Source organism: Talpa europaea (genome assembly GCF_964194135.1).
Source record: "Talpa europaea genome assembly, chromosome: 5".
Classification (NCBI taxonomy): Eukaryota; Metazoa; Chordata; class Mammalia; order Eulipotyphla; family Talpidae; genus Talpa; species Talpa europaea.
In genome coordinates, this window is record NC_140071.1 from 51,198,431 (window position 1) to 51,215,308 (window position 16,878).

At 45.1% G+C, this 16,878-nt stretch overlaps 1 protein-coding gene across 1 annotated transcript in view; it reads right to left on the reverse strand.

Annotated features, from left to right (window-relative positions):
* Positions 1 to 16,878, reverse strand: part of MAP1B (microtubule associated protein 1B) — a gene marked incomplete at both ends in the record, with an annotated part of 90,859 nt that overhangs the window by 11,985 nt on the left and 61,996 nt on the right. Inside the window, 2 exons of the mRNA XM_084233216.1 lie at positions 5,948 to 6,088; positions 8,727 to 8,809. Coding sequence (XP_084089342.1) covers positions 5,948 to 6,088; positions 8,727 to 8,809 — 224 coding nt within the window. The remainder of the gene's footprint in view (positions 1 to 5,947; positions 6,089 to 8,726; positions 8,810 to 16,878) is intronic.

Sequence of the window (16,878 nt, forward strand, 5' to 3'; positions counted from 1 at the left end):
TTCAAGGAGAAGGTACAAAGACTTGAGGAATGCCTCCCCACCTTCCATTTTTTTCACCAGAAAGTGCATTCTTGAAATGTACTTTCAAGACTGTGAAATGAAGGAAATGACCCCCAAAGAAAACAAGGTTGCACAGAATTCTAAGGAAATGAGGGGTAATAAAAAACAACAAAGAGATGCTAATAAATAGAAAACCATGACAAGCCAGAAAAAGTGGAGAAGAAAGCACTGCTTGGCAAGTTTCTTTGCAGAGAAGATGCAGCCACTAGCGTGCACTGTGGAAGAGAAGACAAGAATGCACAGACTAGGGCTGGGAGAGCTGCTGGCCGGTGGGGGGGCAGGGGGAATGGGTACAGGGGAAGGAGGGACAACTACTACAGCCCTGGAGCCACACAGCAGAAACAGAGCCCCCCTTGTCCCCAGAGCTTGCTTCCAGACCCATACACCAGCATGCTCCCTGGATGAGGGCCTCAGGGGCAGAGGCAGTGTCACAAGGCCTAGCCATGGAAGCACATAATCAAAGCTTATCCAATAAATGGACAAGAACAATAAGGAAGATCCAACAATGCAAACAGTGGTAAGGAAAACTGTGATTAGGTCTTAGATGTGGAAACCTAGGCTGCCTGTAAAAGAACTTGAAAAACATCATCATAGTAAATGACAGTGATGATCGCCCATTATGCTAAAAATTCCTGAGTGGTAGTAGGAAAATCATCTGCAATGTCTCTGCACTGTAGTTATCTCTGTTTCCCTAACACATATCAGGCTCAACAGATGTTTGCTGAACTGCACTAAACTTGGCACTCAATGCAGTATGTGCTGTCTTCCCGGAGTGGGCACTTGGGAAGTGATGTGAGTTCACTACACTTCTCAAGTAGACTGCTGCACCCCTCCCCTTGTTCTTATAGAGATGAATGAGAGGCACAGCTGGAATAAGTATTTTTTGTTAATTACTTTGTCTAATTAATGCAGACATACTGGAAGAGGAAGGAAGATATGGGAAATAAATGATTTTACTATGGGTGATATTAATGAAATAAGATTTGAATATCTAAATTACGGCCTACTAACTACATTTCCTCTTTTGATTAGGTTACTTGCTTAGCTAATGAGGAATTACAGTGGACAGTGTATCTCTGGTTTTAGCAAGAACTTTAACAGGTTCTCTGAACAGTGTGATAGCCAAATTAGGGGGATTTGTAGCAGGTCATATAAGTGGTTAGTGTCGACCTGAAGGGAGGTCTATGATGGTCTGCCTTCGGGCTCACTTACATCCTTTCCCATCAATGACCTGCATGAAAATTTTGAAGATATATCTAGCAAAAATCTGTGGGTAGTATGAAAATGGGAGCCACACCAAAATGTGGGAAAGGAGAATTAAGACATTAATGAGAGCTGGGAGGATGATAGCTAAGTCAACGCTAACAGGATGACATTCTTTTGTTTTGTTTTGTTTTTAAAGATTTATTTATTTATTTATACAAGAATCAGGCTACAGGCCAGATGCACGGGAGGGTGAGAGACAGAGTGGGGAACATAAAAGGCAGACTGACGAAATACACTGCTGAAGGGAGCAGCGGGTGAGCCAGGAGAGGTCTGCCGCTGCCATGTGGGACCCTCGCCGGCCGGCAAGGATCTAACTGGCGCTGCAGAGGCTGCAGACAGCTTCACAGCGTGGTGCTCAACCACCTGTGCCACCAGGGGAGGCCCTAACAGGATGATGTTCTAAAGAGATAATTTAATATCCAATAAACCAACTGGATGAAATACAGGACTGGAAGGTGTGGCTTAGCACCCATATCCATGAAAAAGACTTGGAATTCAGTCTATAACTTAGTCTATAATCACATGTGTGTGTTGTAAAGCTAAAAAAGATTAAACTTCAAGGGCCATGGGCCCCTCCCTGAACTCTAGAGTTAGCTGTGTACTAATAATTTTGTTTTCGTTTCTTGAAGGGAGCTTCCAAGTTATGTAAATTACAGAGTCCCTCAAAGCCTGCTTCCCCTCCCCACAATATCTGATTATGAATGGTAATGGTCGAAAGTGACTCTTACACTTATTTAAAAGCAGGTTGCATTGAAAGCTATAGAAGTCATCAACACTCACCATCCTAACCTGGCCAGTGTCCCATGGAATATGTCCAGTGAGTCGTGACATTTTAGAGAAAGAGGAGCAAAAACAATGCTACACAGTTGCCGAGGTGACACACCGCACCTGAAACCTATGCAGTGCGGTAAACTAAAGTTATCTCATTAAAAAGAAAAAGAAAGCAAACCAACAGAGTGAAGCTGGCCTCCTTGTTGGCTCCTTCACCTGGCCTTGACCTCTAAGTGCTAGAACCAGGGCCCTTTCTCTTCTAATGCATTTCTCTCTCTATCACTTCATCTCTTTTCTAATATGCTGATGATTTCCAAGTTAATATTTCTGACCCAACTCTTAGTTCCCTGAGCTCTGGACTCATATTCAAATGTCTGGTAACCAAGACTCAACTGAATTTCTCCCCATCCCTCTCCTATCCCCCTTCCTGTCAATGAAATAGGTTTAAGGGACAGTGACCAGGTCTTGTTTTCTGAAGAACAGTAGATGGAACTGAAAATGACTGATCTGAAGGAAAATAACCCGTTAGCATTGGTGAAGGCATCACATTCTTTCCTTGAAAATACAATGAGACAAATAAAGAAAAACTTTCTAACAGAGACTGAAAAATGTCCCAGGAGAAGATGATTTCACCATCCTCAAATTTCAGGAAGGAGCAGGTTAGTGAGGCCCCCGTTCTATCTACAACCTCTGGTGTTCTTACAAAGGTTTCTCCAGAGTGACTAGGATGTTTCAAGACTGGATAAAAGGAGTAAGACTGGCTACCAAATAGTCTTAGGTTCCCTTTGTTACGGAGTCATTCTGTGGTCAAGCCCTTTTCCAAGGCAGTAATCGGTAAGCATAGTTCTAAAAGGCTGTAACCACTGGCCTAGTCCAGCAATTTTTAATCCACTTTAACAGTGCCATCCTTTCTTCAACGTCCACAGTACAAGGAGATAAAGACTGAGTTCTCTGGCTGGAGCAAAAGGAAGAGCAGGTTCTACCCAGTGTCCTCCCCCTTCTTTTGCCTTCCCCACCCCCCTGACACCACTGATCTAGTCTGTTAGGGAAAGCTCTAGAGATCCTTGTTCATTTGTCGGAATACTTTTTCTAAAGTATTGGGGTGGAGGCATGGGGCAGGCAGAGGAGAACAGGACAGTGTCTGGCCTTGACACCCACCTGAATATGATGAATATATGAGTTCTTCTGAACACCCCAGTGACCAGTCAACCCAGTATCTACAAGCCCTGTGGAACCCACCCTACCGTGAAACATTCTTTATTTCTTTTTCTTTCATAATTTGTAGTTACTTGTTATGTGCACAGTCCATTCTGCCAAAATTCTACTTCTGCAGGCTAGTAAAAATCATTTAAGCAGCAACGTTCCTAACAGTATGCCTGATTTAGAGAGAGAGAGCGAGCTATTATCAGGGGTCCAAATAGAAGAATTATGATACCTCTTTAAGATACTGGCAACGACAAGTACTTTTCTTTATATAGATCCTTTGTTGATTTTGATGCAAAAAATTTGGTGCATGATGTGGGTAGAAACCAGTCACTAGAAACGACTGCAGAACTGCAGAAGGGCAGCAGAAGCACTGTGTACACATACACGAGCCTAGAGCAGCCAGCTACCCGCCCATCGTGACGGCAGGTCACGGGCTGCTCTCTGTAGCTCCCCTCCCCAGAGCAAGGTGCTGACTGTGTAAGAGAGTTTGAGTTACCACACACATGTCCAAATGTCCTTGAGCACATCACAGACACAGGGACACCATCTTGCAAAAGACTGACATTCCAGAGACCACACTCTAATTTCAGGGCTGCAGGTAGAATAAGAACTAAAGCTCCAGTCTGGGAATTCCAGTGCAACTGAACAAGGGTATAATGGGCCTTGACCGTGTGGGGATGTGGTAGGTTTGAGATAAACAAGACATGCAGCCTAAACTGTAGAAGCCTTGGAGTAAAACAGGCCACATGTTCTGGAGAAAATATAAGTCAAAGCCCTCATTTTGAAGGGGTAAAGATGGTACCACCGTGACGAGCCATGGGGACAGGATTGTCTGCCTCAGACCCACAAGAAACCCACATTCTGAAAGCTGAAATTTCATACACTAAGGAAAATGTTCTTTTTAACAATTGTTTATTCCCTCTGGTGGGTGGAGAATAAAACATGGTTATTCCATCTGACCAGTCTTTTTACAGAAGCCTCCAGGTGAGCCAAGTGAAGCTGGACAGTTTATTTACAGCTCTTGCCAAAGATGGAAAGTTCACAGAGACCTCTCTGTGAGGGGCAGGGCTCAGGAAGATTAAATGCAGAAAGACAGACAGTCCTTCCAAACACCCAGGAGACCAAGAGGCCACTGTCTCAGGAAGTTCTCAGGAAAATGGTTTTAAGTAGATGCACTAACTCTTTACTATTAGCACAGCCTCAGCCTTTGCAGTTAGAAATCTGCTATCACATTTGTGGCAACCTGGATGGAACTGGAAGGGATTATCCTAAGTGAAATGAGCCAGAAGGAGAAAGATAAATATCATGGCTTCACTTTTATCTGGAATACAGAGAAAGCAAACAAAGGATCAGACAAAGACAAACTTTAAAAGTGACCCGTGAAAGCTGATCATAGATCTGAGGTATCCAGAAGAAGAGGAAGAAAATGGGGGCATGGATAATAGTGGAGGACAGTGGGGATTCTGGAGGTGAGAAAACTATGGTGACTACACCTGGAGGGAGAAACTCTATACTGTGAAAAGGCAGACAAGGATGTAAAATAATGGTACACCATTAATACGATTTTTAAAAAAGTGCTATCAGCTATGGGCAGCCCGCAACCTCCCATGGGGATGGTCCTGGATCATTTCAGTAACTACTATAAACAAACAAAATGAAAGAGGCGTGCTATTTTGGAAAGAGAATTTTCCCAGTCAGAATAAATTCCCAAGTCAAAATAACCAAATTAAAATCTCTGAACTATTTTTACTAAATATCACCAGTGTCATGTAGTTTGCAACACAACACATGTAACATTTCTGAATAAGATAATGGCCCAGCTTCAGAGCAGTTACTGTGATTATCTTTTTCTTGGGTCAGGCACATGTCACATTTTCTCACATGTCTCCCTTGCTCCCACTCTCTCTTTCTTGAACTACACAAACAACCCAAGTTCAAACATCGGGATCAGGCTTTAAAATTAAAAGAGGGCCTCCCTGGCAGTGCAGCGGTTGAGTGCTGGGTTGCGAAGCTGCCCGCACCCTCTGCAGCACCGGTTCGATCCCCGGCCACCGGGCAAGGGTCCCACATGGCGCCCGATGCTCCCCTCAGCAGTGTACTTCGTCAGTCTGCCTGCTCTGCTCTCCCCTCTGGTTCTGGTGGATTCTCTCACCCTCCCGCACTTCTGACTGTACCCGGTGCTTGTATAAATAAATAAATAAAATCTTAAAAAAAAAATTAAAAGAAATGAGAAATAACCAGACCAGGAAAAGCAAGTAGAAGTTCTTAAAGAAACCAAAGCTGTTAAACCCCACCAAGAATCCAAATTTTTTTCTTTTTAAAACAGGAAACCTGGGTTTTCTTTGGGGTTCTGGCATTTTGTGTTTCTCCATCATTTTTACCATTTATAAAATGCTGACTCTTCCAACCTCTTCCCCCATCTGTTTCTCAGGCACATTAAAAATGGTTCCAATTAATTATAAATGATTGCCCTAAATTCTTTTGGTTATGAACCACAGAATCATAGTATAGTTGGATCACACCGTTTTACTTATTTCAAAGGAGGTGTGACTTTCCGCCTCCTGTCTCCCACCAGCGTTCCAAAGGGCGATTTAAAGCTACAACAACAACCGCGCAAACTCGCTCTTCCCAGATAGGAGCTCACCTCCTGATCGGTGAAAATCTCTATGAAGTTCTGGAAGGAGAAAGAGCCGGACTGGAGAATAAGCTCTCCAGTATTTTCAAAGCACTGTCCCGTCAGCACGAGCAGCTTGTGTCGGGCAGCATCCGTGATCATTAAGCGCACCTAGAACAAAGCACAGGAACAGGACGTGAGTGGCAGGGCCGCCATCCCTCCCTCAGCGGTGCCTGAAGTTCATCACCAACAAAACCATTCATTCCCTAGTATTCAAATTTCCCTTGGGGAGATAGATGGACAGAGCCAATGACTGGTCATCAGCTCACCCATGAATGACACTGTCATGCCAAGTTTGGCTACAACAGAGACCGCAGTGATGGCTGACTTTCTCCCCGTAGTTTCCTTGTCTTTTTCAAAGCAGACTCCGCAGCTGGCGATCATTTGTTCCACAGCTGTGTCTGCGAGCGGCATATGGCCTGGGAGACTTACGAATATCTCACAGGCTGAGTCACCCAGTACAGTTCTGGTCCCCGACTGCGGGCTCAGGAAACACAGGTTTCCAAGTAGGGTCCCAAACCAGTGCCTGCCGTCCAGAACCCCTTTCCTCTCATGGCATACACCAGACATACAGCATCAAATGCAAACTCCAGTGGGATCAGAAAGGTGCCTGATGTTGCATATAAACAAAAGGCAGTCCTGAATGGGGATTTTTCAAATAGAATTCTAAACGGTATGCACTGAAGAACTCTCTGTGAACTTTCAGTGGCAGGATGCCAGCCTGTCATTCAGCAGAAGCACAGCTCTAAGCAGCAAGGTTTCGGTTCTGAACCCAATTCAGTTCTGCACAAATGGAGTGCTTGGCATCACACTGGGCATGGAGGGAGACAGAAAAGTGAACAGACCCTGACTCATTGCCCCCAGGAGCCCCTCAATCAAATCAAGGAACAACACATGTACTGCAATAACTATTCCAGTTCCATCTGCTCCATCGGCAAGTCTGGATTCTTTAAAGACATTCTTAGTTTTTTCTTTTCCATATTTCACAGCTGTTCTAAGTAGACTGTCTGGATGTATATTAATCCGCCAAGTTTTTTCAGGTTGTATTTACATCCTGATTCTGCTAGTCAGAGAGATTGCTAACCCATCATGTGCCTCAACCTTGTCCCTTAATGCACTGTCAGAGAGGTCATGCTGATATGAAGTAGGTGGAAGTAAGAGCAAGACAGGCTACAGAGCAATAGCCAAAAAGTGGAAGCTACCCAAATGTTCATCAACTGGTGAATGGATAAGCCAAATGTGGTATTTGGTTATAAAAGGGAATGAAGTATTGCTATCTACCATAATATGGATAAATCTTGATAAGATTATACTAAGTGAAATAAGTCAGACACGAAACATCACATATAGCATGACTGTTATCTGAAATCCCTAAAGGCAAAAAATACATTAGTGGATGCCAGAGGTGGAGGAGAGTGAGGAAGAACTGCTTGTAAGCTGACGTTTGTGGCGGGGTAAAGAACATGTTCTGGAATTAATGGTGACAGCTGCAAAATTTTGTGAATGTACTAAAAACTAACTGTATACCATAAAAGGATGGATTTTATGGTATGTGAATTCTATTTCAGTATTTTTAAATAGGACAATAGTTGCACGGGCAGATGAGACACTGCAGACATTGAAGATCCAGGGATTGTGGTTACTTCAATGTCCAAGAAGCAACTCAATCTCAAAGGTACTAAACTGTAATACAGGAAGTGGAACACAGAGGTATATCAACTTCTCGAGCCAGGGTGACTGGGGACTCTCGGCTTTGCTCAGTTCTCATCTTACAGTGGGCTCTGAAATACAGGCACGCCTCCTTCTGTTGCGCTTCACAGATACTGTGTTTTTTACAATCGCTGAGTGATTTTCCAGAATATATGTGCTCACTTCATAACCCCGGGTCACATTTAATTACAATGTGTACGCTGATTGTTTTTCTTGACATGATGGTATTCATGTGACTCAATTTATTGGGCTATTAGCTTTATTTGGTGGCCTGGAACTGAACCCACAATGTCTCCGAGGTAAGCTTATACCCAAAGGCTCCCTCTGGAGTGACACTTACAATAATATTAATTCATATGACACTTACAATAATATTAATAAGAAGAATAGCCAACATTTATATTTCAGTTGTTACATGACATCCACTCTTCTAAGCACTTGACAGGTCTATGCATATTAAATGTGAACATTAAATGTAAGAAATGTTATGATCTCCATTTCACAGAATTGGAGACTGAGAGTCAATAACTTGCCCAAAACCACCCAGAAGTGCATGGGAGAACCCAGGCAGTCTGACACCTGAGGCCCCTGACGACTATACTTTCTGCCCTTTAACAGTGATAAGGAGATGGGTGGGGTGACTCTGAAGGGGGCTTTCAGTTGAGATGCCATTCTTCTCCAAATTTGGGTTTGATACGTCTCGGCCTGAGGACTTGCAATCTCTCTTTCCTGCTATCCCCATAGACTCATCCCAGCAGCACAGCCTCCAGTCACCCCCAAGATTTCATCCCACCCTGCTTGACAAAATATGACAGCCCTGGCTAGTGTCTTTCCCTCAGTGCTCACTAGCAGGGGTAGAGTGAGGTGGTACTGATTTCAAGATCCAGCCAGTGGTGGGGGGTAAGGCAGCATCCCTGGATCCAGAACTTCCCTCTCCAATGTCCCCCTCCCAACCCACCTCCCCTCGCCCCTTTTGTCTGCTGATCTCTGTTCACTGGGTGAGGCCCTGCCTGCTGCGACTGCAGAATCCAACGCTTACCTCGGTGCTGACCGCTTCATCTGAAGGGTTGATCAGGACCACCGTTTCCAAAACGTCACTGCGGTGATGAAGGATCTTTTGTCCTGCAGACACAAAAACACAGACAAAAGAAGAGACCTTTAGCTTTTCCGGATTAATTTAGCCCCTCCTGTATTAGGGACAGTGGAGGCACTTCTGCCTCTGACATGGCTGCAGCACCAGGATTCCCCACACTCTCCTGGGAGACTCAAGGGAAGTTACTACATAACAGTGCGTGGACACCGCAGCTTCCTCGTAGAGCTGGGTCCGTGTGGTTGGGGCTCCTTGAGCGCTCATGGGCCCCTGGTTTCCTGGGTTGGTCACCAAGCCGCCTCTGTGCATTAATGGCGGTTTTCATCTGAGACCAGGAGTGGATGCCAGGAAAACTCCACAGGGCTCTTGACATATCCTTTCTCATGGTAATTGGGGATGTTTCTCCGTATCAGCCTTTCTTCTGGTGAGAACGGTGCAGAGATTAATTAGGAGCCTTATTGTGAAATGAGTGACATCTACAAACCCCAGCTAACAATCAGCCCAACAACCAGAATGGCTGTCTGAGGCAGGCTCACAGTCTGTTGGGGTATTCATTAATTAGTTCACTTGCTCATAGAAAAGTAGAGAAACTGAACAAGTGCAAACTGGAGAACAACTCTCCCGCTGGACAGGGTGGCTGTACTGGCCCTAAAGACTAGCAAAGGTGATGGAGATCAACAAAGCAAGAGCTGCGGGGAGAAGAAGACCTAAAAAGGCTGGAATTCTGCTGGCTGTGGCTCTGTCCCTGAGTTCCTTAGAGATTTTAGGGCTACCCAGAGGCTGAATTGCCATGTGACAAAGTACACTGAGACTATGGAGGTCCTGCTTTGGATGATGAGGTGAAAGGGGTCAGGTGGATGTGTGGCCAGAGTGGGCCATATAGGCTCTGTCAGCTGATGAGAGACAGAGGGAGGGGCGTTCCCGCAGACACATCACAGGGAGGCACAAAACATGTCTACTGCTTGGAGGTACAGGGGAACTTGGGTGACAGGAGGGAATGGACTAAGATCTCAGGGAGACAGACACTGAAACGAGAAAAATGCAGGAGGGGAGAAAAACCACAAAGATACTTTTCCAGGACAACAGTCGGGCAGTTCTTCAAAAAGCTAAAATAGAATTACTATACAATCCAGCAATTCCACCCTGAGGGATAGTAAAAGCAGGGGATTGGACATTACTTGTTAGCCAACATTCATTACAGAATTTTTCACAAGAGCCAAAGGGTAAGGACAACCCAAATGGCTATCCATGGATGACTGGATAGACAAACTATGGCGCACCCATACATGGAATACTACTCAGCCATAAAAAGAAATGAAGTTCTCACACATGTAACAATATAGATGAATTCCAAAAACAGTGAGATAAGTCAGACACAAAAGGACAAATACTGCACAATTCCACTTACATGACATATCTACATGAAATAACTACCACAGGCAAATCCACAAAGTCAAAGTGCAGAAAAAGGTTACCAGAGGCTAGGGGGAGGGAAATGTGGAGTTACTGCCTACTAAACACAGCTTGTTTGAAGAGATGAGGAAGTTTTATAAATAGCGGCGATGTCTGCACAATGTTGTGAATATAACTGGTGCCACCGAGTTGTACATTTAAAAATTGTTAAAAGGGCCAATTTTATTTTTAAAAGATTTATTTTATTTACTTATGCATACAAGAGCTGGGGTGTAGGCCAGAGTTGTGGTGGGTAAGAGGATTCACCAGAGACAGAGCAGGGAGCAGAATAGGCAGATCTACTGAAATACACTGCTGAGGGGAGCACCAGGGGAGACAGGAGAGGTCTGCTGTGCCATGTGGGTAGCTCCCTGGCTGGGGGTGGAACTCATGCTGCAGTGGCTGCCAATAGCTTCATAGTGCTGAGACTTAACCCCTTGCGCCAAGAGGGAGGCCCAAAAATTTGCAAATTATAACTGAATATATATTTTACCAGAACCTGAAAAGATTAATAATGTAATACATCAAATATCACTGATAGTACATTTTAAATGGCTAAATTCTATGATATGCAAAATGTATCTCAAGAAGTTTAAAAAAAAAAATAAAGCAGTTCAGGACACACTGCTTAGTTAGGGCTTTTCTCCCTTATATCAGCAAGGACCAATGACACCACAGAAATAACTCGCTGAAATACCACCATCACTATTACCAAGCCTGTTCTCCACTGTCTTGTCTTTCTAATCGCAGTAAACCCCATGTTGTGCATGGAACAAGCCAAGCTAAACAGTCATGGACTGAGGCAGTGGTCCAAGTTCCTCACAGTACTGATTTGCTCAGTCCTCAGAAGAGCCCAGTGACACAGTCACTGAGATTGTTTCCTTTACTATTAAAGACAATGAAGTCTAGAGAACAGAACCAACTGGCACAGGGTCAACTGACTAGTAAATGCTCTTGCCAGGATGTGAACCCATGTTCTCTGGCATCCTACCCTCCACTGCTCCGTGGTGCTAGTAACTGGGACTAGGGTTTGGTAAAACAGACAAGGCACAGAAATGCTTTGAAAGGGGGGAAACAGGAGTAAAATCAGAGATGTGCGAACAAAAAACAAGAAGCTACAAAGCACTGGGAAAGATACTGGCTCAGTGGGGGAAAAGAAGCAAAGGACTAAGTACCCATACAAAAGAGAGTAAAATTAAGAGAGGGTGTTTTATTCCAAACGCTCAAATATGATGAAATTCCCAAATGGAACAATGTCACACAGTTTGAACAGGCGAAAGACTTATTCTTAAGAACAATAATTCGACTACACCTTGGGAAGACTGTTTGTTTATATCGAATGCTGAAATCTGTAATCTGTTGGACACTGCATTTTGCTTGGGTTGTTTTGGCTTTCGACAACCATGTGTGTTTAAAGCTAAAGCAAAAAACATCAAATTGATTAAGCAAAAGATACAATGACAACTGGCAAAACACAGAATAAAGTTCCCATTCTAGATCCTTCCAGGTGATTTCCTTGAGACAACGGTTTCAGAAGGCACTAAATTAAGACAAAATTAAGCAAAAGCTTAAGACAAAGGAGACAGAAACGGTCATTTCCTTGCTCGTGCCTTTGACATGACTGTTTTCAACAGACAGCATAATCCTGAGGCATGACTGCTGTCCTGACTATATTCTGAATGAATCTATGAAAGCAGACCGGAGGAAGGTATACAAAAGTGGCTCCTCTCCAAAAGATGGTAAGGGAACCAGAGCCCCTTTGTTTCCAAAGAGATCTACACTATGCCCAACCCCATTAACCATACCCATTGAAATGCCCATGTAAGCAACAACAGCGCTGCTCAGCTCGAGATTTCGCCCACCCAGCAGGCCTGTCCTCAGACACACGGTAAGGACCGCTGCCCTGGTGTTCCCTGACAGCGGGGCTTCTTACCATCCACAAGAAAGTTCTTTCCTCTTTGGCTTCATAACTCACAATCAAAACAAATGCCATGTGACATCAGCCTTTACCTGTACTTCTTCCAAGTCAATTTTCAGACCTGTTTGCTCAGGAATTCAAATAAGGATGTTCTTTTTGTCCATCTTTGGAAATACTGACAGCAGTGACACAGACATGCACCCAAGATGCCATGGCTGCTCCTTCAACAAAAGCCTTTTTATAGGACTGGATTTGAATGAAGGAGGGGATTTACAGAGAGAGAAAGTTTCAAGCTCCTGTCACGCCCCACTGCTGGACAGATTCTTGCCCAGGACGACGTAACCAGGGGCCGGGCCATCCAGGCATCTGGCAAATGCAGGGCCTGCTAAGGGGCCAGAGGGCTGTGCCCCCACCCCAAGCACCCCAGGGAATGCCAACTCTCCTGGCAGCAGGCAGCTCTGGGCTCTGGATGCTGGGACACTCACCAAGTGGCATATTTGGGGAATGCTTCACACTGGGAACAGGGCCAGGCATTCTGAAGGAGAGGCCAGCACCCTTGCCTGCAAAGGTCTCATTTAGTTGCTTCAGAAAAGCAGTTCCCAGGAAAGAAAGACAACCCAGTTGCAGCCTCTCTTTCTGCCATTCTAGTCTGCATTCTCTAGAAACAGCTCATAGGGAAGCACTGGGCAGGCCTGGTGAATAATTAACCCCCTTCAGCACTGGCCTGAGGGAGGCAACAGCAGGGTCTGAGATGGAATGGCTGTGTCACTTATTGCTTCAATAAGAAAATCTTTGAGGGCTTCCACAAAACCCAGTGCAATTCTGTGGGCTCCACCTAGGGGGTGGGTGGGGGCAGGGATGCAACTGTTATATGACCAAAAAGGGGGCTGGTTCTATCTTAGTATCAAAAGAGGATACCCAGGGACCCCCTGAAGCACAGGGTCCCTGTGGACAATGAGTCTCTTGTCTGTACATTCCCAAAGGCTTGTCTGAAACTTAAATAAGCCTGTATATTTCAATTCTTCCTTTTTGAAAATTCAGCAGATTGATTGAATCTGTGTTTCTTTTTTTTTTTTTTTTTTTTTCAATTTTCTTTTTTTTTTTTTTTTTTTTTTTTAAAGATTTATTTATTTATACAGCACTGGGTACAGTCAGAAGCACGGGAGGGCGAGAGAATTCACCAGAGCCAGAGCGGGGAGCAGAGCAGGCAGAAGGACCGAAGTACACTGCTGAGGGGAGCAGCGGGCGGCAGGAGAGGTCTGCGCGCCATGTGGGACCCTCCTCCAGTGGCCGGGGAGCAGCCGGGGATTGAACCGGCGCCGCAGAGGCTGAGGGCAGCTTCACAACCCAGCGCTCAACCGCTGCGCCACCAGGGAGGCCCAGAATCTGTGTTTCTTTAGAAAGCTGGCTGTTTAGTTAACGGTTTAAGTATTATTGACTGTATCGAGGACATTCTGAAATGTCATAAAGCCAAGGTTATTTTCTAGCTATATAATTTGTAGGCTGCTTTCTTTTTTTTTTTTTTTTTTAAAGATTTATTTATCTATGCATACAAGAGCTGGGGTATAGGCCAGAGATGCAGGGGTTGAGAGGATTCACCAGAGACAGTGCGGGGCACAGAACAGGCAGATTGACTGAAACACACTACTGAGGGGAGCAGCTGGAGAGACAGGAGAGGTCTGCTTCGCCATGGGGGTTGCTCCCTAGCTGGCCAGGGATCGAACTCGTGCTGCAAAAGGTTGCGAATTGCTTCACAGTGCGGTGCTTAACCCCTTGCACCACCAGGGAGGACCGATATAATTTGTAGGATGCTTAATGGGTGTCTTCTCCATAGAGTTGAAGAGTCTTCTAAACACACGTTCACGCACACGCGCGCACACACACACACACACACACTCACATGCGTGCGTTCTCACCTGGTTAGGAAGAGGCTGATCATGGCTGAATTCAAAGATGCCCTGAGGAAAATCCACAACCAAACCCGATAATGCCTGGAACTTCTCTTCACATAGCTGACCCTTGTCTCCCACACAACACACATCCACCACAGAGCTTAGTGACCTAGAAGGTTGTAAAATCTCTGCTGGGGTCAGAGCAAAGCCCCCAAAAGTGCCAGCCCAGGCAGGCAACTACTTAAGGAGTAAGTAGCAAGGGAGACAACGCTGGACCCAACATTGCAAAAGTGCTAAAGCAATGGGGAAACACCCAAAGAAAAGAATAACTAGCAATGCTAAAACCTTCCCATCGTCTTTAAGAGAATGATAACTCTGTGTGTCTTGAGGGTACATATTTAATTTCCATTTCCATTAGTGATGACATCCAGAACCTTATTTCCACAACTTCCTTTTCCTGAAAAATGAGCACTTTGCAAGCATAATCTAAAAATAGAATTTTAAGAACAAACAAGAGTCTTCACTATCTATTCCTAAGAAAGGGAGCAGATGAGGAGGACCCCATGTAGCCAGGAGGAGGGTCCTCATGCCCACTCATCTCTCCCCTTGCTCCCACTGCTGCCCGGTCCTCACACCCTCTTACTCCTCTGGACCCTTGCTCTGGTGAAGACCAGAGTGGATACTTTCTGGAAAAGGAATGTGATATTATAATTTAGCACTACTAAAACTTCCAACAGGGAAAAGCAGAGGTCTTAGATTCTTAGAGAAGATTCTAGAGTTAGAAAGGCAAACAGATGGAAAAAAAGCAGGACTGGGGTTAGTGAGCTAAAAGGAGGGTCTGCTAAAGCAGGAAAGACTACAAGCGCAAAATGTCTTGATGTAAAAGTCTGTTTTCATTGGGAGGAAGGGAGGGCGGAAAGGAGGAGGAAATGAAAAGACAGTTGGACCACACCCATTCACCAAAGGGGATTTTTTTCTGGGGGAAAACTCTCCCCTCCAACCCCATGTGTGGAAAAAAACCTTCCCCAGGTTTAACTTTAACTAAATGGATGAAAAAATTAACTAACTGGATGAAAGCAAGAAATAAAAGGTGCTCAATGTAGGAACTAAAAGTTAATTATCAACACCTCCAGTACCTTTCAATAACAGCTTTGTATTTGGAATAAAATCCAGGCCTCCTTTCTGCAGAAACCTATATAATAATAGAAAGCAAATATGCTATGGGAGAGGGAAGAGGATGGGGGCTGGGGTACTGGTGGGGGCAGGGAGAAAGGAGGGTGGAGATGACTCCACCAGCCAAGATCTTAGTGACTCCTGTCTTCCAGCACCTTCCCAGAAGTCCTTTCTACCTCTCACAGCTAATGCTCACACCAGCCCCAGCCTGTCTCCCAGGCTCACAGCTCAAAGGGAGGGAAAATACCAGTAAGTGGGGCGCCTCACAAGTACCACAGAGGCTGGCCCCCAAGAGTCCTTAAAGTTTGTCACTGTGCTCCTCCTAGTCCACTACAATTTCTAAGCAAAAAAAACGGGGAGAAGGGGCGGGGCATATGGGCCACATGGTAACAGAGCTTAGCTTAGCAGAGCCCATGAGGCCCAGGGGAAGGACCCAGGAGAGTTGAGCACCTCATCTGAGAGAAGCTGGCCCCTTGTTTCCTGGAACAAGAAATCACCTCAGACCTGAGGAAGAATGTGACTAGGAGGAGAGGTAGGCAACTCACTGAGGCAATCTTAAAAACAAAGCTTCGGGGAGACTTGGTGTCTCCGGATTACAGGGTCCCCAAACACCAGCAGTGTCAGCAGAGAACATGGAAAGTCAGCCACCACGTGGAGAACCCCCAGATTCCCTGTCTGAGGAGGTAAAACCCTTAACACTGGAGGGAGTTTGACTTCCCATGGGCTCTTACATATCAAATTTGACTTATTCATCTTTTATATCCCTCTGCTTTTGCAGCTCTCAGCCTGGAGCTAAGACAAGGACCCTTTCTAGGTTGGATATCCCAGAGGGAACGGGAAACACAGGTAGAAAGATGGCAGAAGCATCACCCACCCTGGGTGCTGATTTTCAGTTCACACCTTCCAGGTGTTTCATGTGATCTTACCTGCATCAAACAACAACAAACCACCTAAGTATGATGTGAGTACATGGGAATGAAGAGCATCTAACTCTCTGGTCACCAGAGAAACCATCACAGGAACACAGCAGTGAAACCCGACACGTGTCAGTGCGTATGCAAAGCCCTTGGTCCTTCAGGTGTACCTTGTTTAATCCTCAAAATGTTTCCATGAAGAGGTGGGTGCAAAAGACCAAAGGTCTGAGATCCACTGACTTGTTCAAGACCTCACAGTGCAAACAAGAAGACTAGGACCCGTGCCACACTCCACTCCATGTGGCTGCTTGTGGCCAAGGCTGTGACGTTCCTCTTTTGTCCATCTTTCCCTGATTCATTCTCATCCAAAGTAAAGGTTGTGATGCTAACTCCAGTTGTGATGCCAAGATTCTCCTTTGTAAGAGGTAAACATGAGGTCTGAGTTGGCTGCTGGTCAGCCAGTGCCTGCTGACTCACTCACCCCTCCGCGGGCACACTGGCCCCCACATGCTCACTCATGCCAATTCCCTCTTTGTTTGTGCTGAACAATCAGAGCCCAGTTCTCTCCCACCTTTTCCTGATATTCCTGGAAGGGGCATTTCTTTCTGTTGGAAATAATTTTTTCTCTTTGTTTCTGAACATGTTTCATGTCTGATGCATGTGCCTGCATGTTACATCTCCTGATTTTCAGTATTTGTTTTTTTAAGCGAATGAAAACCAGAACTTCGTTATAAACAAATTCAGGAGACTTT